The 24,620-nt window shown below is 37.0% G+C and overlaps 2 protein-coding genes across 2 annotated transcripts in view; one reads left to right on the top strand and one right to left on the bottom strand.

Annotated features, from left to right (window-relative positions):
• The window catches only part of MYOM2 (myomesin 2), a 164,184-nt gene that overhangs the window by 128,888 nt on the left and 10,676 nt on the right, over positions 1–24,620 (top strand). Inside the window, exon 31 of the mRNA XM_006882903.1 lies at positions 15,134–15,239. Within this exon, the coding sequence (XP_006882965.1) occupies positions 15,134–15,239 (106 nt within the window). The remainder of the gene's footprint in view (positions 1–15,133; positions 15,240–24,620) is intronic.
• Positions 17,410–19,776, bottom strand: LOC102871150 (small nuclear ribonucleoprotein Sm D2-like). The gene is made up of 2 exons (XM_006882900.1): positions 19,325–19,776; positions 17,410–17,506 (listed from the first exon to the last, which is right to left on the bottom strand). The coding sequence occupies exons 1-2, from the start codon at positions 19,774–19,776 to the stop codon at positions 17,410–17,412; spliced, it is 549 nt and encodes a 182-aa protein (XP_006882962.1).

Here is a 24,620-nt window from a genome sequence, read left to right as displayed (position 1 = left end):
TACTTTGTTTGGAGGGAGTTGTGCTAAAGCATTGAATACACCAGTAGCTCTGTGGAAGAAAGAGGAGCAATCTCTTCACTTGTGATTTATAGCCTTTGAAAACATGCTAGAGGGCCAGCTATGAGTCTTTTCTGAATGAAGGGCGATGAGTTGAATTTTATGCTCCAGAAAGCTAGTTTCAGGGGCCTGTAAACTCTTTGTGTGACCCTCTGCTTCTTCTATGCTTACTTCCCCTCTCTAGGTCAAATTGGGGTTGTTCTCTCTGCCCTGTTTGTCAACTGAATAAGAGTAATTTTTTCTTGTTCTCATTGCTACTGAGTTGAAATGGACTCAAAACTCTTTGGGTTTCTGAGGCTGTGAATTACCCATCTTTTTCCCTCAGAGCAGCTGGTGAATTTACATCTCCAGAGAGGAATTAGCAGTCCTACTGTATATGTGGTAGGTCACTGGAGTTCCTCCAATGGGATTTCAACCAATGAAATTTCTTGGTGATCCTAAAGCTCTTTGTTTTCCTTGGGTGTTAGTCATATGTCAGTCTTAGAGAGAATCATCTTTGGGGTACCCTGTTATGTATTATCTATCATAGTGTTCCATAGCTGCTGTGTCTTTTATGCAGCCTTTCTCCTCTCATAATTCATTTATTTTATGATCAATGTACTGGTTTCTATCCTTTATTATTAGGAAAACTGTATGCCTCTGCTTGCTGCCATCTCTTCCAAAAGCATAAAACCCCAAAAGCCAAACCCACTGCTGTCATGTTGGCTCGGACTCATAGCAACCCTCCAGAAGGTTTCTGAGGCTGTTAATCTTTATGAGAAAACACTGCCCAGCTCTCTCCAGCTGGTATATGTAAACCACTGACTTTTCTGTTATCAGCACAACATGCAACACACTCTGCCAGCATAACTCCGTTTGAGATCATGTTGTAGTGTTGTTAGGTCTCATTCAGTCTACTACAACCCATAGGGACCCGATGAACAACAGGTCTAAACCTTGTACTATCCTGTGCTGTCCTCACGATCTCTGCATGTTTGAGTTCATTGCTACAATCACTGTGTCAACCCATCTCACTGAAGGTTGTCTTCTGTTTTGCTGACCCTCTACTAACCTGTTTAAAGAGTGCGGGGTGAAATTTCACCATGCTTGCCTCTAAGGAGCACTCTGGTTGCATTTTCTCCAAGACAGATTTGTTATTTTCTTGGTCCATATTCTTCTCCAATACTACAATTCAAAAGCATAAATTCTTCTTTAGTTTTCCTTATTTGATATGCAACTATCAAATGTGTATAAATGAATTGAAAATATCATGACTTGGATTAGGCTCACTTTAGCCTTTAAACTGGTATGCTGTTTTTTTAGCACTTTGGAGAGGTTCTTGACAGTAGATTTTGCCAATGAAACATGTCCTTTGACTTCTTCTGTTGCCACAGATGTTGATTATGGATCCAATTAAGTCATTGACAACGTCAATCTTTTACATCTAGTGTAATCGTGCTTTTGGACCCAGGGATGAGGATTTTTGTTATTTTTTTATGTTAAGATATAACTCTATATTTACAGCTGAGCTGTGGTTTTTTTGTCTTCTGCAGTAAGTGCTTCAGGTCTTTATTTTCTGCAAGCACAATGCTCTGTCATCTGTAGAACATACTTTGCTGATGAACGTTCCTTCAAGCCTGATGCTACATTCATTTTCACATAGTCCAATTTCTTGAACAGTTATCTCACCATACAGATGGAATGTTGTTGCTGTTATGTGCCATGAGTTGAACTACAACAGATGGAATTGTTGCTGTTGTTGTTAAGTGCCGTTGAGTTGTAGGCGACTCATAGCGACCCTATGAACGAACTAAAGTCCTTGACATTTGCGTAACTTTCATCCTTTCTTCAGGTTCATAGGGTTTCCAGAGGCAAGCTATTTATGGAAGTGGATACCATTCCTGCTTCCAAGCTTGTTTTAACTGGGGAGCTCCACCAAACACCGTCCACCATGGGTAACCATTATCACATTTGACACATCAGTGTCACACTGTTTAGCTTCACAGCAACCACAAGTTACCTCTGTACAGCAAGTGGGCACACCAGGGGTAGAAGAATGTTTGACCAAAAACAATGAAAAACAGGCCCGAGGGCCACCTTTGGCTTGGTAGCATCACTTTCAGTCTACTAGGCCAACTGGTCTCTCTCTGTGTTGTTAAGTGCTGTTGAGTCATAGGTAAAAGGATATATTCCTGATGCACACCTTTCCTGATTTGGAGAACATAGGTAGTGCTGATGCAGGCCTGCACACATGCACTTACACACACAAGGTTGCCCATTTTCTTCTTTGAGTTCCCTTTTCATGAAAGAGGCACACTATTTCTTTTACAAAAGAATTTCTGATTTTACAGAGATTCTGGAGAAAAGTTAAGATAATAAGTTATCATTTTTATAAGCTTATTGATAGATCATTTAGACTACTGGGTAATATTTTTAAACTCTAAATCTGAGAATTTATTCTATTTAGGTTTCCTCTGCACAGTTTTGTCACGTCTAATCAGTAGCTTTCTAGAATCAAAAGGAATCCATTTTAATCTAACTAATAAAAGAGATTGTTGAGCTTGCATTATTTCTTGAAATATCTGAGTGTTAAAATGATGAATACTCTCCTCAGGGGAATGTTGAAAGTTATATAATCACTGGTTTAGAAAAGTCATCTCATACACATTAGAATGCCTAAGTAGGCGTCTGCCTAATTCGGATGAACTAGCTCCCCTCAGACAGAGAGCTCTAGTGGTGTGGTGGTAAAGAGTGGTACTGCCAACCCAAAGACATGTAGTTCAAATCCACCAGCTGTTTTGCCGGAGAAAGATGGGAAGTCTTCTGTGCTATTTATTGCCTTTGAAAGCCCACAGAAGGGTTAGCTATGAGTCAGTTTCAAGTCAACAGTACACAATAACATAACATAACATAACATAACATAACATAACATAACATAACATAACATAAACATAACATAATATAACATACATAAGAATAACACAGTAACAATACACAATAATAGCTCCCAATTCAATAGTAATGTGTATCATCAGGTACAATACTTGGTAAATGTAAAGAATTGTCACTCTGAAGTATATACTTCATGTAGAAGTATAGAAAGAGTTGTCAAAGATAAGACGTCTATGTTTTGTGGGGAACAAAAGCATTTCCTTATGTTTAATTGTCTTGATTTGTAAAGCATATTTTTTTTCAATAATTGGCAGAGTGGAGAAGTAGATAATTTCTCTCAAGTTTTCTGAAACCAAACAGGTTGTGATGCTTTTCATTTTATACTCTTCTTTGGGATTCAGGATTTTGTTGAGACTGGAGACTTTGATTAAAAGTAAAGTCTTCATTTGAGACTTGTGGATTTCAGGGCTCAGCTCTTTTGGACCTATGAAAAGCCATACAGAGCTTGAGCAGTCATCATGATACCACAGAGCAGACAATGCTTTCATGCTGGTCATCTAATATGTCCCCAGAATTCAGTAGTTTGGTTTTGTTTTTCAAAGGAAAGCATGTTCTTAGTCATAAAGCAGATTTCCTATGAATAAATGTAGATGTATTTTTGTTGTTGTTATTTTGCCATCAAGTTGGAATAGACTCATAGCTTACCTTCTAGCAGGGTTTCCAAAGCAGTGAATTGTGCAGAAGGAGAGTGTCCACCTTTCTCCCCTGAACAGCTGGTAGAATTGAATCGCATGCCTTGGGTATGTATTAGGAGTTTCTAAATATTCCTTACCCTCAATCTTATCTATGTAATAAAATATTTGGGCTAAAAGATATCCAACTTCTTTTCCAGATTTAGAACTTCGTAATTTTAAACACATTATAAATGCATTTAAAAATAGGAACACATTATGAAAGAAATAACCTTATACTTTTCTCCATTATAGATATATTTTTTAATAAATATGAACCTTTATATTGTTGTTCGGTATGGTTGAATTGTTGAATAGATTCTGACCCAGAGTGCTCCTTTGTACAACAGGAAGAAACACTGCTCAGGCCTGCACCATTTCCCCCATCTTTGCTATGTCTGAACTGTAAATTCACCTGGTTAAGATATCTTGGCACAGCATGTTATTGTTGTTGTTGTTGTTATGTGCTGTCAAGTCACCTGAGACTCATAGAGACCCTATGTACAACAGTCCTAAACCCTGCTCTAACCTGTGCCCATCTTATTGTCTCTGATGCATTTACCCCCATTACTCCAGTCACTGAATCAATCCATCTCTTCTCATGAAGGGTCTTTATTGTGCTGTGCCTCCACCCTCCCAAGCATGACGTCCCTCTCCAAGGACTGGTCCCACTTTGCAACGTGTCCAAAGTATGTCAGACAAAGCTTCAGAATCCTTACCTCCAAGAAGTGGCCTGGTCTCACCCTCTCTAGAATGAGACTATTTGTTCTCCTAGCAGTCCATGGTATATTCAATATTCTTTTCCACACCGCAACTCAAAGGTATCAATTCTCCTTCTATCATCCCTTGTCATTGTCCAATTTTCTGATGAATAACAAGTAATTGCAAAGACTATGGCATGGATCAGGTGCACCTTAGTCTTCAGACTGACGTCATTGCTCTTCAGTACTTTGGAGAGGTTTCTGACACCAGATTTTTCCAATGCAATTTGTCTTTTGATTTTCTGGCTGCTGGTACCCAGAGTGTTGCTTGTGGAGCCAAGCAAACTAAGACTGTTTACCAGTCTCTTTACCATCTATCATGATGCTGCCAATTGACCCAGTGGTGAGAATCTTTGTTTCCTTGATATTCCCTTCAATCCATATTGAAGGCTGCAGTCCTTGACCTTCTGCAGCAAGCACTTCAGGTCCTCCTCAGTTTCATCAAGCAGCATTGTATCATCTGCATAACACATGTTATTGATGAATTTTCCTTCAATTTTGATGCCACATTTCTTATCATAGAACCCAGCCTCTGGGATAATGTGTTCTGTGTATAGATTGAAAAGATATGTAGATAGGACACATTCCTGGCATATACCCTTCCCAATTTTGAACCATGTAATGTTCTCTTGCTCTGTTCTGATGATTGCCTCCTGGTCCAAGTATAAGTATAAGCATACATATTTCACATAAGTATGATCAAATCTTCTGGGATCCCCACTCTTCTCAGAGTCAGTCAGAGTTTGTTGTGATCCACACAGTTAAATGCCTTTGCATAGTCAATGAAACACAGGTAGACATTCCTCTAGTACTCCTTGCTTTCAGCCAAGATCCATCCAATATTAGCTCTACAATCCCTTGTACCGTGACTCCTTCTAAACCCAGCCTGGACTTCTGACAGTTCTCTGTTGATAAGCTGTTCCAGTTGTTTTTGGATATTTTTCAGCAGAATCTTGCTTGCATGTGATATTAATGTTATTGTTTGATAATTTCCAAACTCTGTCAGGTCACCTTTCTTTGGAATGGGAACAAATATAGATCTCTTTAAGTCAGTTGGCCAGGTAGTTGTCCTCCCAATTTCTTGACACAATTTGGTGAGCACATTTAGGACAGCATCTTCTTGTTGAATAGAGAATTATAAATTATGTATATAAGGAGAGCTCTGGTAGCTTGTGGTAAGAAGCTGCACTGAGATCCCAAAGGCATATAGTTCAAATTCACTAGCTGCTCTATTGGGAGGACGTGCAGTCTCCTCCTGTGTGATTTACTGTCTCTGAAAAATGAATAGAAAGCTATGACTCGACAGCATACAACAATAATAACACACAATTAGGCTTGTTTATATGTATGAAACACATAAAACATACATATATATGAGTGTATTTGTATACAAAGCTGGTTTGTCATTGAATTTCAATGGTTATAAATCACATGAAGAAAATTCCCATCTTTCTCCTTACTTCTTGCTGGTGGATTCAAACTGCTCAAGAGGCTCAACCTTTAGGTTAGCTGGTGAATTCCTTGCAGACTAGGCTACCAGAGCTCATACTGCAGAGAGCTCCCTTATTTTCACAGAGTCTTAGAAGAGACTACATAGAGTATTTAGATAAGAAATAGTATAAGAAGGAAATTGTACTACTTGTCCTTGGCCAGTTACTAAATATTAAGTGTTCCTGGACTGGGAGTCTGGTGACTTAGTCCATAGGGATTATCCCAACGGTGACACCTCTCTGGTGGTTCAAATCCAGCAGAAGCTCTTCTTCTTTGCAGCCTTGAAAAACCTGCTGGAGTCAGCTATGAGCTGATTCTAACTCAACAGCAATGAGTGAGTGAGGTTGGGAGTGTAATGTTCTTTTTGATATGCTTTAGAGTTGTTTCCTCATTACTCTATGCTTCTAAGACAGAGCCCTGGTGAACAAATGGTTAAGCGTTTGATTACTAGCTGACAGCTTGGCAGACTAGTTGATCAATAGCAAAAAGATTTGATAGTTTGCTTTCACATAGATTACAACCGAGAAAACCCTACAGAGCAGTTCTCCTTTATTTTATGGAATTACCATGAGTTGAAGTTGACTTCATGGGAATTTATAACAATTCACACAATTATTTAAAAGTGAAAGTAAATATAATTTTATAAAATCTTTAACATGAAGTATTACTTATAGCAAGACAAAGTCAAAGGATATATCTTGCATTTTAATGTTTATAGAACTCTGAAGTATCTAATCATCTCACTTAAAATAAGTTAATCGAACAGAAACTGCTAGCTTCTGCTATTAAGGCAGAATTTCCTTTTGACAAGGCGGGTTGCATATGTTTAATTTCTACCCAGTAAAATTTTATAACACAGAAAATAAACTCTTTAAGCCTTTAAAACTGTGTCTTATTAATGAAACAATTGATATAAAAATCAGAAATTCAACTTTACTAGTTAATATTTGCCACCATCAGTATCATTCTTGGAAGTTAGATACTTGTAATCTGATTACTTGGGAAATATATCCTGTGGTCCTTTCCTCTCTGTGGTTGCAAACTTAATTATCCATTGATTTGCCAGTCCTAATGAAACTCCTGTGTTTCTGCAGGGTGTGTTTTAACTCAGTATGCAGGGCTTTATCATCAGTATTTAGAGAAACGACTGGCATGATTCCTGCAGTTGAGTTGAGAAATTTCCTAGCATTGTTCTTCCTTAATCCCATCTGTAGTTTCATTTGTGTTACTTTTCCCTTCTCTCTGCTTTATTGGAACACTTTATAGGCTCATGATCACTTATTGATTCCAAAAATAATCTGAGAAATGATTCTTGACTCTTTACTGTATGGGATTTTTTTAGGAGTATAATATTTCTGTGTACCACTACATCTGGCTTGCTAACCTCGGTGTTAAGTTTCGTGCAGGGGGACAGTTCAGATATCAGTTAATCTAATTCATAATTTAACGTTTTTAAATACATATGATGAAATTATGGAAAGAAACAAACAGGAGGAAGATATTTAGGGGGGAAAAGTTGTTTTCTGCTCTTTCTCTTGCTCTTTCTCTATTTCTGGCAAATCCAAAATATTTTAAACAGCCCTGTGTTTTCCTGTAATATTTTTCTCCATTTACCATCTGTTCTTTTCATCCTCCAGATTCTTTTTTTCATTAAAAGTGTGAAATAGAAGGAGGTTGGTGAAGGAGGGATGACATGAGTAGTTGTTAATTTAGAAGAGGACTGTTACTGAAGTATCGTCCAGCTCTGTTCACCTTCTCATCGTTTCTTAACTGTCTTTTCCCCCATTATCCATCTGTCCTTTGCAACCCCATGCCTGTCAACTACATACATTTCATTTTTCTATGTTTATTAAAAGTTTTTACCTGTTTCTGACCTAAGGACACTAACCAGTGGGACCCCAGAGCGCTGTACATGACTATGACTGTCTTGTGCAGCTGCTGGTGCTGGCTGCATGTTACTCTACTAACAAGGTGCTTTTTGTGTGTGTGATGCGTGGGAGTAAGTGTGGCTTTTAGTCTTGATCTGAGGTAATATGGAAACCTGACACAAAGCATTAAACCAAACTGGTTGCCGCTGAAGAGTTTTGACACCTAGTGACTCTGTGTATGTGTGCTATATAGGGTGTGCAATGGTGGATTGTTCAGGAGATCACCAGATCCCTTTTCCTACTAAATAACCTCCGGGTGGATTTGAACATCCAATCTTTCGGAATTGTTAGAATGCTTTTTAAATATTCCCAGTGACTGAAATATGCCACAAAACCACTCTGACTCACTGCTGTTGAGTGAGAAATTATTCAGCTGACCTTCAAGTGGGTTTCTGAGGCTGTAAATTGCAGAGACATTTTTTCATGTATTTGTTCACCATCTGAATGTCTTCTTTGGTGAATTGTCTGTTCATATCCTGTGCCCATTTTTCAATTGAGTTCTTTACCTTTATCTTGTTGTGGTGTTCGAGTATTTTAAAAATTCTAGACACAAGTCCCTTTTCTAACATGTTATTACCAATATTTTTCCCTTATCTGTGGCTTCCCTTTTAACTCAGTTGGAGAATTTTTTGGATGTGTATAGGTATTTGATTCTTAGAATGTCAGATTCATCTATTTTATCCTCTCCTGGTTGTAGATTTTTCAGGATGCTTGGAAGACTGTTTATGGTGTGGATTAGGACTTCTAGAGTTCTTCCAAGCTTTTCTTTAATGACATGTATAGTCCTTGGTTTTAGTCCTAGGTCCATGATCCATTTTGAGTTGGTTTTTGTGTATGGAGTGAGGTGTGGATCTTGCTTGAGTTTTCTACAAATAGTTTTCCAATTTTGCCAGCACCATTTGTTAAAAGGCTGTTGTTTTCCCATTTAGCTGATACAATACATGCAGAAATGTTCAAAATCCCTAGCTCTAAGAGAGATACAAATCAAAACAACTATGAGATATCATCTCAATCCAGTCAGAATAGCAAAATTTAAGAGAGCGGCAAGCTACAAATGCTTGCAAGGTTGTGGAGAAATTGGAACCCTTAAAGTGTAAAATGGTGCAACCACTGTGGAAGGCTATATGGTGCTTTCTCAAAAAGTTGGAAATAGAAATACCATTTGACCCAAAAATTCCACTACTGGGAATATACCCTAAAGATACCATAACTGCCACCCAAGCAGATATATGTACATCCATATTTATTGCAGCTTTGTTCACAATAGCATAGAGTTGGAAACAACTCAAGTGCCCGTCAACAAACGAATGGATAGAAAAGCTGTGGTATATTCACACAATGGAATGCCACACTGCATTGAAAAACAAGGAACTCATGCAATATTATTTAAAATGGGTGACCCTGGAGGACATTATGCTGAGTGAAATATCTCAGTCACAAAAGAACAAATACTGCATAATGCCTCTGTTGTAGTACGAGACTAACATCAGGGTTGGAGTGAGACTGAGAAAGATTGGATAAATTATCTCTACTGCATTGAAATAGAAGAGGGAGAGAACTGTTTAAAAGCAATATATGAGTGGGTATTACGGTTATGACAAGAGTCTAGAATGAAGGTTGCACAGTGAAGTGTGCTGGGGGTTGGCAATGCATAGCAATGAAAGAATTTTTCTTTTACTTTTTAAAGAGAAGAGTAAACTGGGGTGGAGGGGTGGGCAGGGAGAAAAATGAATGAATGTAAGTCTAAATCTCCGTAAATGTTCACTAAAATTAATAAAAAGTAAATTTAAAAAGATTTAATCTAAAAAAAAACCATGCAGAGGCAGAGACTGCACCTCTTTCTTCTATGATGTGGCTAGCAGATTTGAACCATTAGAGAGGCAGTGCCTTTTGCTTAGCATTTCAATTCCCTGCAGACTTATAAAATACTGAAATATTTGGCCATGTCTGCAGGCTGAGGCCAAGTGTGTTGTGAATCTCGGTTTCAGCTGGACCTTATGATAGTCTCTCGCATCTTGAGGAGGGACATGTATGAAACGCTCGGGGCTCTTATGGCTTTCTTTTTGTCCCATCTGCATGTCAGCTGAGGGGACTTGCCAGATGAATTGGGAGTCTCTGGCCAGAGTCTGCCTGCATTTGGATGTGCTGGCATTGTAAAATACTATAGAACCTGAGGGCCTGTGGCCTGCGGGCCTATTTTTAATTGTTTTTGGTCAAACATTCTTCTAGGTCGTATAGCCCTGGTGCGTCCACTGTACAGAGTCAACTTATGGTTGCTGTGAAGCCGAACACTGTGACAATGATGTGTCAAATGCAATAATGGTTACCCATGGTGAACAGTATTTGGTGGAACTCCCAAATTCAAAAAAGCTTGGAAGCAGGAGTGGCATCCACTTCCGAAATAGCTTGTCTCTGGAAATCCTATGAACCTGAAGAAAGGATGAAAGTTTTATAAGTATTTAAAATCTTTCGTTCATACGGTAGCTACGAATTGCCTCCTACTCTACGGCACGTAACAACAACAACAACATGCTAACAGATAGTGCATTTTGCCCCTTTTAACTGTTTGTTTCTGATCTAGGAAAGGAGAATTGATTTCCCTGCCTCTGATTTATCAATATCCAGGCAAAGATGATTTGGTTAACAACAAAATAAACTATATAAAAATATTGACAACATAGCCATGTTCTATATTTACCTTATTGTAGGCAGAGTGCTTTTAGGAGAGTAATTATAAACTAGCATCTTACTTCAGCCAAATTTGGCAAGTTGAGCTTTCAAAATCACACATCGTGGCTATCTATTGTTATTTCATGCTCATGCTGAGAGAGATTTAGCTTTTATTGAACCTAATCTTAATGGTTCCTTATTACATAGAAAATCAAGGGATTTATTGTTTCTTGTTTAAACAAAATCAAGAAATCATTAAGACTTTTTATTAATTAACTTAATCATTAAGTTATAAATCATGGATACTGTTCTACCTTTTGACAATATTACTAAGGAAGTAAAATGATACCATAAAATGTTTCTTAGGAAACTTCCCTATCACAAACTATTGCTATCCATTAATTTACTACAATTTTCTACTTAGAAATAAGAAGACAATTGTAGTCTTGTAGTTGTTGTTAAGTGCTTGTGACTCAGAGAGACATTATGTTCAACAACTCTGAAACCAGCCCTCTCCAGAGCCAGTCTCACTGACTCAAACACACCAACCCCCATTGCCCTATCAGTCCATCTCATGCACAGTCTTCCTCTCCTGTGCTGTCCCTCCATCCTTCTGAACATGATGTCCTTATCCAAGGATTGGTCCCTCCTGGCCACATGCATGAGATTTTATAAAACATAATGCATAGGGATAATTGCATAAATGAAACACAATATGAATGAACAATAGTGAGGAACACAATGTGTACACACTTTGTGAGCAAACCAACACACACACAAACACACACACACAAAGAAAGTGAACTGGGGGAGGGAGTAGGAAAGAGGAGGAAGGAAAATGTGCAACAATGAATGAATTAAAATCCAGCTTTTCTGTAAACGTTCATTAAAATCACCATTTTATTTATTTATTTATTTTTTTAAAAGCTGCACATATGGTTTCCAAAGAACTTTAGTTTTAGGTCTTAGCATTATTCTTTATCACAGCAACCTTCTGATATTCCTCCTCTCTTCTTCCATGGATTTACTAAATTATTTCCCTGAATACAGCCTCTAAGCACTCAATTCCCTAAAGTGAAATCTTGAAAAATCAGGCAAAATGATTAGAAGCCTAATAGCTCCCCCTTCCTGCCTGAACTTTATTGAGAAAGGCCTTCTAGGTTGATGACCTAATCCACCTCTGCATGACTCTTTCTCCTCTCTTCCATGAAGTCCTCTTTCTGTTTATTTCAAAGTTCTTTTCTACCTCCCCAGGCATTCTTCCTTCAAGACTTTGGCTCCCTCATTTCTATCCTTAATGAGGAGGTCCTAGGTACAGAGGGTTAATGCACTTTCATACTAGCTGAAAAACTCATTTTACTTGCATGCTAACTGAATGATGAGAGGTTTAAATTCACCTAGAAGCATTAAAATAAAAGGCCTAGTGCTTTTGTACTTATTAAAAAGTATCAATAATTGAAAAAAAAATGGAGAACAAAGTTCTGACACCCATGAATCTCCATAAATCAAGGTTCACTTGATAGCAACATTTTTTGATTTTTTGTTTTTAAACTCATACAAGCAAGATTCTGCTGAAAATTATCAAAAAACGACTCGAACAACACATCAACAGAGAAATGCCAGAAGTTCAAGCTGGCTTTAGGAGGGGTAGTGGTACTAAGGATATTTTAGCTAGTGTTAGATGGATCTTGGCTGAAAGCAAGGAGTACCAGAGGAATATCTGTCTTTATTTCATTGAGTATGCAAAGGCATTTGACTGTGTGGATCACAACAAACTGTGGCTGACTCTGAGAAGAATGGGAATCCCAGAACACTTGATCGTGTTAATGTGAAACCTATACTTGGACCAGGAGGCAGTTGTCAGAACAGAGCAAGGAAATACTGCATGATTCAAAATTGGGAAGGGTTGGCGCAAAAAAAGGAAAAGAAAAAAAAAAAAAGAAAAAATTGGGAAGGGTGTATACAAGGGAGGTTTCTTTTCTCCATACCTTTTCAACCTGTATGCTGAACAGATTATCCAGGAGGCTGGGCTGCATGAGGAGAGGTTTGGCATCAGTATTGGAGGAAGATTCATCAACAATCTGTGTAATGCAGATGAGATGACACAACCCTGCTTGCAGAAACTGAGGAGGACCTAAAGTGCTTGCTACAGAAGATCAAGAACTGCAGCCTTCAATATTGATTGAGCTTCAATATAAAAACAACAACAACAACAAAAAAATCAAAAAACAACTCACCACTGGGCCAATTGGCAGCGTCAGGATGGATGGTGAAGAGATTGACATTGTTAACAGCTTTAGCTTGCAATCAACACTCATGGCACCAGCAGCGAGGAAATTAAAAGATGTATTGCGATGGGAAAGTCTGCTGTTAGGGACCTCTCCAAAGTACTGAAGAGCACTGGTGTCACTCTGCAGCCTAAGGTTTGCCTGATACAAGCCATGGTCTTAGCAATCACTTGCTATGCATCAGAGAGTTGGACAATTACTAGGGATAATAGAAGGAGAATTGATGCCTTTGAGCTGTGATGTTAGAGAAGAGTATTGCATAAACCATGGACTGCTAAGAAAATGAACAGGTTCATCCTAAAAAGTGTTAAACCAGGCTGCTTCTTGAAGGCAAGGATTCTGAAGCTTTATCTGACATACTTTGGACATGTTGTAACGAGGGACAAGTTCTTGGAGACGAACGTCATGCTTGGGACAGTGGAGGGACAGTGCGGGACAGTAAGACCCTCGATGAGGTGAACTGATTTAGCGAATGGGGTAATCAGGATGGGTGTGTCGGGACAGTGAGATTGGCACAGGATAGAGCAGGGTTTAGAGCTATTGTATATAGGGCTGCTATGTGTCGCAGGTGACTCGACAGCACATAACAACAACAACAACAACAACAACAACAACAATGCTAATCAAGATGTGTTTTCCTTTTATCAACATCTGTATTCTACATTTGTTTACTGTGTCTGTTCTTTAGTCTACTAATGACCTGAATTCTGGGCCTTGACTCTCATTTCTTCCTTAATCCCCACCCATTTTCTTATTACTTAACCCTGGATTACTATTATCTGAACATCACCATTAATAATTTTCTGTCATTTTTGTCATGTAGAAACTTAAATTTGCATATTTAGTAAAAAGAATATAATAATAATCACAAACTACTAAAGAAAGTGTTAAGGAGGTGAAATATTTATTTTTTTCTTAATGTTAGTAACTTGAAAGTTTATATCAAGAATCTTAAAAAAAGTACACATAACATCTTACATAATAATTATAGTTCCAGGAATTTATTCAAAAAAGTATTCCTAATGTTGAAAAAGTTCTTCTTTGCCCAGAGGCAAATTTATAAATAAGAGTTTAATCTTATTTTACATCCATTCTATAAAACATTATATACAGTTCTTAAAAATAGTGTTTATAAAGTTTTTACAAAGCATGTAATATTATTGTGAAAATGCCAAATTGAAGATATAGATCATTCCAAATATGCAAAGTGACTGTGTACTATGGATTGAATTGTGTTCCATAAAAACATATATCATCAGGTTTGGCGCAGCAAAGTGTTATGTAATTATCCTCCACTTTATGATCTGGTATGTATTGTAAATCTTCACATTTATGGTGCTTATGAGGGTAGAAGTAGAAGCAGTTTTGCTAAAGAGACAGGATATACAGTATTAGTGGTATCATGAGCCAATCTCTTTTACTGTATAAAAAATATTAGAAGAGCAAGCAGAGATCAAAGGGATGTCCTGCTACCAAAACAGCAGAGTGGAGTGCATCCTCGTGATCAGGGTCCCTGCACTTGGAAAATCTTAAACTTAAAGGTAGATTGATTACAAGACCTTCCCCCAAACACCACAGAGAAAGAAAGCCTATCACTGGAGCTGGTACTAAGACTTCTAGCCACATAACTGTGAGAGAACAAATTTCTGTTTGCTAAAGCGAAACACTTGTGGTATTTCTATTATAGTAACATCAGAAAATGAATAATCTTCTCTCATATAATTTATAGTCTGGGAACTGACTCAGTTCTCGGTTCCCATTAAATGCCAGTGGGAGAAAGAGTGATAACAAAGACACCATTAATATTATTTTATTTATCTAAAATTTATTTTAAATGAATATGTATAAATTCAGAACATCCAAAAGACAATTATAAAATAACATCCGCCAAATTATCATACAAATGAGATATGTATGTGAAACTATATCTAACATTGTTAGTTATGTCAATGTAAATTACTGACACATGGAGGATTGACTGCATGCATTTAACTCTACTTTATCTTAAAATTCCACTGGTTCCACAAATTAATAAGCTCATTAAATGTCTAAAGGATAGATGATTCTTTTTTTAAAATTCCTTACAGTATTCAGTAAAGAATAGGGTTTTTTTAAGAAAAAAATTGAGGTGTGCCAAATTCTTATTTAATGAATGAATACAGCATGGGAGAAAAAAAATGCTTAAAATTTTGTGGCTGACAGGTATTAAAATAGAACAGTGTGAGAATGTGTACCTATACAGATGGATGCAGGAAGCTATCTGGAAATAGCATCTTTCCATTGTAACATAACATATATTGCTTTTCTTAAATCTGGATATATTTTCTTTCTTGCAGGAGCATCTGCTTCTCCATTGAAGATACTCTGCACCCCTGAAGGAATAAGACTTCAGTGTTTCATGAAATATTTTACAGAAGAGATGAAAGTGAACTGGTATCACAAGTAAGTGAAACATCAGGTGACTGTGTTTGTGCCATAGACAAGGGCAGTACACAGAATGATTGCTTGGGAACATATGGTTCCACACCAGATCCTCCTGAGTATCCTCTCAAAACTCGAGATTTCAAGAAATATTATAATCCTTTGGCTCTGATGGTGATGTGTCATTATCACCATGGGAAGAATATAGGAGAAAAACAGGGAGCAACAGACACATTTCTTTCACATTGTGATGTTCCAGCTCTACTGGTAACACATCTTATTTGGAATTTAGAATTTGCATAGTTTGAAACCTATTAAGATTACAATCAAAAGATCAAAAGTTCAAAGCCAGAAGTCAGAAAGATAGCAGTCTCTTCACACAAAGATTTGCAATGTTGGATATCCAGTGGAGCTTCACTGGATTTAAAAACCATCCCATGGCTGTGGTGTGGATTTTGGTAATGAAAAAATATTGTGAAATTGTGCTCCAAATTTCCAGTCTGCTGATTTTTTTGCTTAACTTGATTACAAAGGAAATGACCCAGACTAACACAATACTTAAAAGTAGAGAGAAAACAAGATCAACCTAAATAAACAGCAAGATTTCTCGTTTGTATTGATTGCTAGGCTGGTCCTATACATGGGTAACTATCACTTGTAGAGCAAATGCCAGACTTTATGTGAATGAAGTGTGTAGAACCTAAGGTCTCAGACAAATCATGCCCTTTCCAAGCACATGATTATCATCTAATTTCCCATCATCGTCACACATTTATGTCTCTTAACAACTAACCTGAGACAACACACTGGAATTTAAGAGTTCTTAGACAGAACAAGTTATTTGCTATGCATCTGAGAGCTAGCTAATGAAGACAGATGACAGAAGAAAACAAAGAATGAATGCCTTTGAACTGTGGTATTGGAGACAAGTGATGAAGATCCCATGGACTGTCAAAAGAATAAACACATATGTCTTGGAGAAGGTGCAGCCAGAGAGCTCCTTGGAAGCAAAGATGATGAAGCTTTATCTCACGTTCTTTGGGTGTGTTACTAGAAGAGGTTATTCCTTGGAGAGGGATATCATGCTTGGGAAAGTGGTGGGTGGCAAAGGAGAGGAAGACCCTTAATCAGGTGGGTTGACCTGTGACTGAAGCAATGTATTTGAGTGTGTCAAATATTGTGAGGATGGCAGAGAATAGAGCACTGTTTATATCAGGTTCACTTAGAGTTGTTAGGATTTGTACTTGACTCAATGGAACCTAACAACAATAATAACAGAGGGAAAACACCAGAGAAAATAGGATTTACTTTAGTATTCTCATACTCTTAGGATATAACTTCAGAATAAAAATAGATTTCAGGGGGTAGGTGGACCAGAGACCACATTTTTTTGTCTATTTTTACCAAAAAGCACAAGGAGATTAAAACAATGTGAGAAGACATAAACAGATACACAGAACAGAGTTTTCTCTGCTGGAAATAGTACCTTTTTCATTATAATATAACATTTGTACGGTAGATTTTCAGTGATAAATGCATATTAAAAATCATATATTCCTCAGCATATGATATTCCATAGCATACATGCCATATCTTTAGAAAAAATATTTCCCTAATTAATATTTCTGAAAGAAAAATCTGATTATGACCATTTTTAAGAATGTTATTTTGTCTAGATGAATATCTTTATGAGTAAATGAAAATAATATAAGGCTTCTCTTTTTGCTATTTAATTTTTACATGCTATGCTTTTAATTTTTACATACTATGATTTTGAAATTGGATGTGTTAAGAAACATAATATACTAAGAACTGGAATTTTAGCACATTTTTATTTAGAATCCCTGTATTTTTAATGGTACAGAATTTAGTATCAGTTGAAATCAATATAGATTCTGTACTAAAGAACTTGATAGAAATGTGTATTAAAACCAGAGTCTTTTTATAAGGAATTCCAAAAAGAAGGATTTCAAAGACTGAAACTCTGGTGTAGTTTTGTAATATAATTGTTTGTCAAGATTTACCCTTTGGAACAATGTGTAAATCTATGTTCCTAGCTGAATCAAGTCTTCCCCTCTTTTAGGAGAATTAATCACCCCTTCTCTGAACTTCCTTGTTATATATAGCACACTGCCTTCTAGTAAGTTGTATGCAGTGGTGATATATGCTCTATTTTCAGTTGTAAACATGCTCATCCCTTGGGAGAGGGTGTCTCTCCTTCATCTTTATCTTTCTGATATCTGCTGAAGTGCCTGGCACACAACGAGCAGCGTGCTTTCTCTTGCTTGCTGAAACACAGAGATTACAAACACACACCTTTTACATATACACAGACACACATGTATGTACCTAGATACATTTCAGGATAACGTTAATAAGCAGCTATTTTCTGTTAAACATTTTGTCTTTAAATTTTTGTTTTATGTTGATTTGTTCACAAAGTTTGTATATATTGTGTTTCACACTATTCTTCATTCACATTGTACTTCATACAATCATTCCCATGTATTTTGTTTTATAAGATTAATCACCATTGGACAATACCCATCACTACCGTGTATTTTAAGGTTCCTGCTGGATCTTTCCCATTTCTTTATCTCTTCCCACCATCAAAAAAATTGGTCAAAATTGTGTTGTTTTGTTATACTTAACTATTACACAATCCTTAGTTATCTAATAATATCCACATGTTACAGATATAGAAACCGAGGTTTAGTGAGAGGAACTGTAATCTTCAAAGTCACACCCATGTAAGGAAGATCATTTAAATGCTGGTTAGTCTGACTGTATCCATCCCTTTACTGAAGGAACATCAAATGTAGTAGGTCAGATTGATTACAGACAGATAAGAAAGCAGACAGTGAAGGGTACAGGTCAGATAAAAAAATCACCTCCAAAAAGCAAAGCTCATAACATTGCAAATTCCCTTAGACCCATAAAAGGGGTATTAATTCTGTTTTCTCTTTCTAAAATATAATTTGTTTTAGAATAATAGGCTTTTACTTAACATTATTGCAAGAAAATATAGCTTTTAGTTATATTTGGCTGTGAAGCAATATGAATCTATATTTTAAACAGCATTTTAGCCTTTTTTGTAACCCTTAGGACTTAAGCTACCCAACAAATTTTTAGCTCCTCCAATTTCTTGGGGAGTAGCGATCCTTTCTGAAATATATGCTGCTGTCTGGCAGGGGGAGCTGTGTAACGGCTTGAACATGAAGAAGGAGGTGTTACTCCATCCAACCTTACCATTAGGGTCCTCCCGGGCCATATGTCCCCCATATAATTGAACAAAATCTCTATATCCTTCAGACTTTTTCTTTTTTACTGTTTTTATCATGCTTTTTAATTTCTTTTCACATACATTATCAGGAGAAAAAAAATCAAGAGAGAAAGATGATTTTACTAGACAACAGCTGGAGAACTATAAAATAATATCAACATTTCTTGAAATATTATCTTTCTTCTTAGGCGAAATAGCCTTTCTAACAGAATTCTGTGATGCCTAAGGAATGTAAGTGATAAAGGCTTAAACTATGGACACTGGACTGTTTTGTGTTAATGGGTGACACTGAATCAATAGAGTATGATGAGAATTTTGTGAAATGCGAACGTAAGCAAGGACAATTGTTCTTTGGTTAAAAATGCTGAGTAATATATCACAGCATGTAGAAAGTGTCACAGTGAAGGAAGGGTTAGAAACCTATTCAAAATGAGTTAGAAGCATACAGAGTGGAACTCAGCAAAAATGTTCCTCAGGAAAAGGATTTTGTTGTCTTGTTCAAAGGTGAAATTAATATGTCATCTAGAAACGGCTAATCTCAAGTTGTTAAAGTACTGACAATTTAGAATTTAGAAGTAAATTAACCACTGAATATATTTCACGGTACTTTTATAGAAGCAGAGAAAAAGCATGTTTTCATCTCAGAATGGACATTTTACTTTAACTCAGGAAATCTCACACATTAAAATTCAACTGTACATTTTCTCCCTGAAATCTTAATGAACTTAAAAACAGTTCTATTGAGGAATAAGTTTAAAATTTTTATTTATTTATTTATGTATGTATGTATGTATTTATTTATTTATTGGTATAAAAAAAATACACAAGAGACTTTATTCTTCCCAATTCGAGGCAGGTCATCCAGGGGTGGCAGGAGGCAGGAGGTGGCTGTGGAGCAGGGTTGTAGAGGTGGGAGCAACCCGACTTGCTAGAGATGAGAGGGATCCTCAGGCCCACGATGACCGAGTCCCCACGCAGTGACATCTTAGAGATGTAGCGGTCATTGTTGATGGGCTTGGACTTCTTCTTGTCCTTACCACGCTTGAGGACCTCGGTCCACATCCCCTCCACGTTCTCCAGAACTACATTGCAGTGCTTGTCGAAGGCCTTCTCGCGGTCCAGGAGCTTCACATTGCAACAGTTGATGAGCACTTGAGTGTTGTTCTTGACCCACTGTGTGAGCGCGGAGAGCTGGCCTGTGTTAAACTCCTCCTCTTCTCGCTTCTGCCCCTCCTCTGAGGTCATCTCACTCCTGGGCTTGTTGAGGAGGCTCATGGTGCTGGCTGCGTTCTTGGATTACTCAATTATTTTTTTTTTATACTGTTTTGCTTACAATATTTGTATACATGATGTTTTACATTACTGTTCATTCAGATTGTTTCATACAGTTATTCCATTCATGATGTGTTAGGAAATTAATCACCATTGGACTATGCCCACCTTTTCTAAGTCTTTCAGGTCCCTGCCAGATTTTCCCTACTTCCTTTACTCCTTACTTCTACCCACCAAATTGTGCAGCTCTATGATTTTGCCCTTATGCGTCCTCACCTCTCTTCTCTCATGCCTTTCCCCCTTGGGTCCCCATACATGTTTTACTGATTAATCTTACATTTTTACAATAATGATCTTACGCAGAATTGTCCTTATGAGACTGAGTAAGTTCATGCAACATGATGCTCTTCAGTCTCTCCTGTTATGTAGTAATTTTAGAGATCATTGCTCCTGAGTGCTGCATAATATTGCTTTGTGTGAATGTACCACAATTTGCCAATCCATTTGGTTGTGATTGGACATTTGGGCATTCTATTTTCTTCTGATTGTGAATAATGCGGCTATGAACATTGGTGTACAGATCTTCATTCTTGTCTCAGTTCTAATTTCCTTGGGGTATAGCTGGAATAGTGGAATAGCTGGATCATACAGAGTTACTATGTTCAACTTTTTGAGGAAATGCCAAACTACCTTTCAGAGTGGTTGTACCATTTTACAATCCCATCTACAGTGCATGAGAATTCCCAACTTTTGACATCCTCTCCAACATTTCTTGTTTGTTACCCTGCTAAACTTTACCACTGCAACTGGGATCAGATGGTATCTCACTGTGGTTTTGATTTGCATCTCTCTTTTTGCCAGTGATTTTAAACACTTTTTCACGTGTCTTTTGGCCATCTGAATGTCTTTCTCTGAGATAGGCCTTTCATGTCTTTTGCTTATTTCGTAAATAGGTTATATCTTTTTCTTCTGGAGTCCCAGTTGTTGTTGTTATGTACCATCATGTTGCCTGTGATCAATAGTGACCCTATGTACAGCAGCTCTGAACCCTGCCTTGTCCTGAGCCAGTATCACTGATTCTGACACACCATCCCCCATTGTACCAATTATTTTATCAATGCATCTTATCTGGAGTGTTCCTCTTCTGCACTGTTGCTCCATACTTCCAAGTATGATATCCTTCTCCGAATATCAGTCTCTCTTGGTCATGTGCCCAATATATATGAGCTGGAGCTTCAAAATCCTAGCCTCCAAGCAGAATCTTGGTTTCACTCCCTCCAAGATGTATCTATTTGTTTTCTTGACAGGACATGGTATGTTCAAGACTCTTCCCCAGCATCACAATTTGAAGGCATCAATTCTTCTATCATCCAGCTCTCTGAAGCATATCAAGTAATTGCAAAGACCATGGCCTCTATTAGGTACACCTTAGTCCCTAGACTGACATTGTTGTTTTTCAACACTCTGAAGAGGTCCCTGACAGCAGATTCAATTTGTATTTTGATTTCCTGACTGCTGGTGCCAAGAATGTTGATTGTGGAGTCGAGCAAGTTGTTAACACCCTGTCTCTTCTCTATCATGGTGCTACCAATTGGTCCCATGGTGAGAATATTTGTCTTCTTGATGTTGAGCTTCAGTCTGTTTTGAAGACTACAGTCCTTGACCTTCTTCAGCAAATGCTTTAGATCTTCAGTTTCAGCAATCAAGGTCATATCACCTGCATAAAGTACGTTATGATGAGTCCTTCTCCAATCTTGATGCCACATTCCTCTTTATAAAGCCTTATTTCCTGAATGATCTGTTCTGCATATAGATTTTCTCACTATAGTGAAAAGTCCATTTCCTATAGGTTTTTAAGTTCATCTAACTGTAGCTTTTCATAATACTCCAATATTATACATTTAATTTCATCTTGTTCTGTTGTGATATCACCTCTACCATTACTTAATCAAGTCACTGTGTCTTTTTTTTGTTAAGTTTACCATTGGTTTGTCAATTTTATTGACCCTTTTGAAAATCTAGCTCCTAGTTTCAATTGGTTTTGTTTTCTTTCTTACTGATTTCAGATCTTGTTCTTATAATTTCCTGGCTTCTATAGTCTGTGGGTTTAAATTGTTGTTCTTTTTCTATTTGATGAAGATGTTGCATTTGATGATTAATTTTGCTTCTTTCTTTGTTTTTTATGTGCTTGTCTATTGCTATGAATTGCCCCCTTAGGACTGCCTTAGTAGCTTCCTAGAGCTTTTGTATGTTCAATTTTCATTATCATTTGTTTCATGGAACTTTTTGTATTTCATTATTTATTCTATAAACAAATCATGTCTTTACAGGGTGTTTTCAGCTTCCACATGGGTGGTTTTATAAGCTTTATCCTCTTATGGTTAATTTCTAGTTTTAAGGAATTGTGGTTTGATAATTTATATTAATTCACCATTGTTTAATTTGCTGAGGGTTGCTTTGTGTTCTACTATGTGATAGATTCTGGAAAATGGACCAAGTGCATTTGAGAAAAAAAGTGAATTTAGTTTTAGTTGGGTACAGTCCATGGAATATATCCATAGGTTGAACTGGCATAATGTATAGTTTAAATCTTCTGTATTTTTGTTAAGTTTCTTTTAGATTGACCTGTCCTTTGGTGAGAGTGGTGTGCTAAGGTCTCCTAGCACTATTATGGTGCTATCTATTTCTTTCTTCAATTCTTTTAACAGTTGTTTCATGCATTTTGCAAGTCTATCATTTAGTGCATAGATGTTGCAAGATTATGTCATCTTAATACACTGTGTTTTTAATTATTGTGTAGTACCTGTTCTTATCTTTCTTGGTGGTTTTCTTCCTAAAAGTTTATTTTATCAAAGATTAATATTGCCACTTTTGATTTTCTGTGTATGCCATTTGCTTGATATATTTTTTTCCTGAACACCGATTTTGAGTCTATCTTTCTCTTTATTTCTTATATGTGTCTCTGTATACAACATATTGATAGACTTTATTTTTTAATTAATTTTGCTACTCTTTTTATTTTGCTTGGTACATTGTCATTTGCTTGTCAATTCTCATTAAATGTGATTATTGACAGGCTAGACTTTGTTGTTGACATTTGGATGTGTTTCTTTTTTGTTGTTGTTTCTGGTTATTATGGTCTGTCCACTTTGCTTTGAGGTCTCTGTGTGAAAAACTTCCCTTGGTTTTGTTTTCACAAATTTTGTAAGTTCCTTTTTTTCTGTAAAGGATGTAATTTCTCTTTTCTGCTTGATGGAGAACTTTGCAGGGTATATGATCCTTGATTGCCAATTGTTTCCTTTCAACTTTCTGTACAAGCCATCCTGTTTCCTTTTTGGTCGCATGGTTCACACTAAGAAATCAGGACTTAATCTAGTTGCTTTGCCTTTGTAGGTGGCTTTTTGTTTTTCTCGTGCTTCTTTCAATGTTCTATCCATTCTTTCTATTTTGGAGCATTTAACTATGACATGTCTTGATGTTTTTCTCTTTGGGTCTAGTCTATTTGGTGTTTACTGAGCTTCTTCAATGTGGATATTCTAATTCTTCTAGTACTTCTTCCATAATTTTTTTCAGTGATTTCTCTGCCTCTCTTATATTCTGGAATTAAAATGATATATGTATGTTGTTCCTTTTGATGTCATCCACATGATTCTAATATTTTCTTCATTTTCTTTATGTCTCATCTCTGATTTTTCTTCTAGTATGTCCCCTCTCCCCAATTCTACAACCCTTCTTTGACTATGGAGTGGTCGAGTGGTGTAAGACTAAGTACAGATTCTGTCTGGTGGGGGGGGTGGGGGAAGTCAGGTTAGGTTCAGTCAGCTCTCTTTCATGCAGCTCAAAGTGCCTGCTGAGAAAACTGAGAAAGTTATTCCCCTGATTGTAGTTCTTTGTCCCAAACTTTCTTGTCCTCTTTGGCACCTGGGATGGCCTCACAGACATAGAGGAAGGATCCTTAAATGGAAGGACCTTTCCACAGGGAAGTTTCAATTCCTTCTTTCTCCCTTATACACCTAAAGTGCTGGTTCTGGGGAAGAACATCTCACTTGATGGCTTTTTATCTCCTGAAGCTTAATGTCTTCCCTTGTCTCTGGAGTGGCACTAGATAAGAGGCACCAACTTAAGCATGCCAGGGGTTCTCAAGTCAGATATCCTTCTTGCTCAAAGCTGAGAAAGTATTTTTGAGATATAATTTATATTCAATAAGCTACTTGCACAAGAGTAATACAATTTGATAATTTCTGAATACACCTGTGAAATAATCATCCAATGAAGACAGTGAACTGATCTATCATCCACGAATGTTTCTCAAGCCTCTCAGTAATGCCTCTTAACACAGACCCACAGAAATATCCAGGCAATCATTAATTATCTCTGTCACCCTATATTATTGTGCCGTTTTCGATAGCTTTCTAGACATGGACTCATATAGTGTGTACTTTTTATTTTTTAAAAAGACAACTTCTCTCTCACAGCATACTTTTTTAAAATTCTTTTTAAATTATTATTATTTTGTGTGTGTACTGTCAAATCGGATCTGTCTGATACAGGAGGAGATGGTCCCTCCTTCTCCAGCAGAGCATCTGGTGGATTTGAACTGTGTTCCTCTGGGATTGCAGTGCAGCTTCTTGCCACTAGAACTCCCTACAGCATACATTTTTAAAAAAATATTAAATCCATCTTATTGCACAAACCAGTAGTCCATTCCATTTCATAGCAGAAGAGTATTTCATTGTATGAAGAAACTATAATTTGTTTATAACTTGCCTTTTGTTGGTTATTTATGTGGGTCCATTTTTTCTCTTTACAAACAAAAGTGCTTGGAGATTCATGTGTAAGACTTTGAA

Source organism: Elephantulus edwardii, unplaced genomic scaffold, assembly GCF_000299155.1.
Source record: "Elephantulus edwardii isolate Elephantulus edwardi_28Jun2011 unplaced genomic scaffold, EleEdw1.0 scaffold00025, whole genome shotgun sequence".
NCBI classification, from domain to species: domain Eukaryota; kingdom Metazoa; phylum Chordata; class Mammalia; order Macroscelidea; family Macroscelididae; genus Elephantulus; species Elephantulus edwardii.
Note: the sequence above shows the minus strand (reverse complement) of the source record. Positions and strands in the feature narration are given on the sequence as shown.

What these genes read in the sequence shown, in the direction of transcription:
- LOC102871150 (XM_006882900.1), bottom strand. Translation starts at nt 19,776, where the DNA reads ATGAGCCTCCTCAACAAGCCCAGGAGTGAGATGACCTCAGAGGAGGGG. An exon ending in GGAAGAATAAAGTCTCTTGT is followed by an intron (nt 17,507 to 19,324) that starts GTATTTTTTTTA and finishes TCTGTGTTTCAG; the next exon opens with CAAGCAAGAGAAAGCACGCT.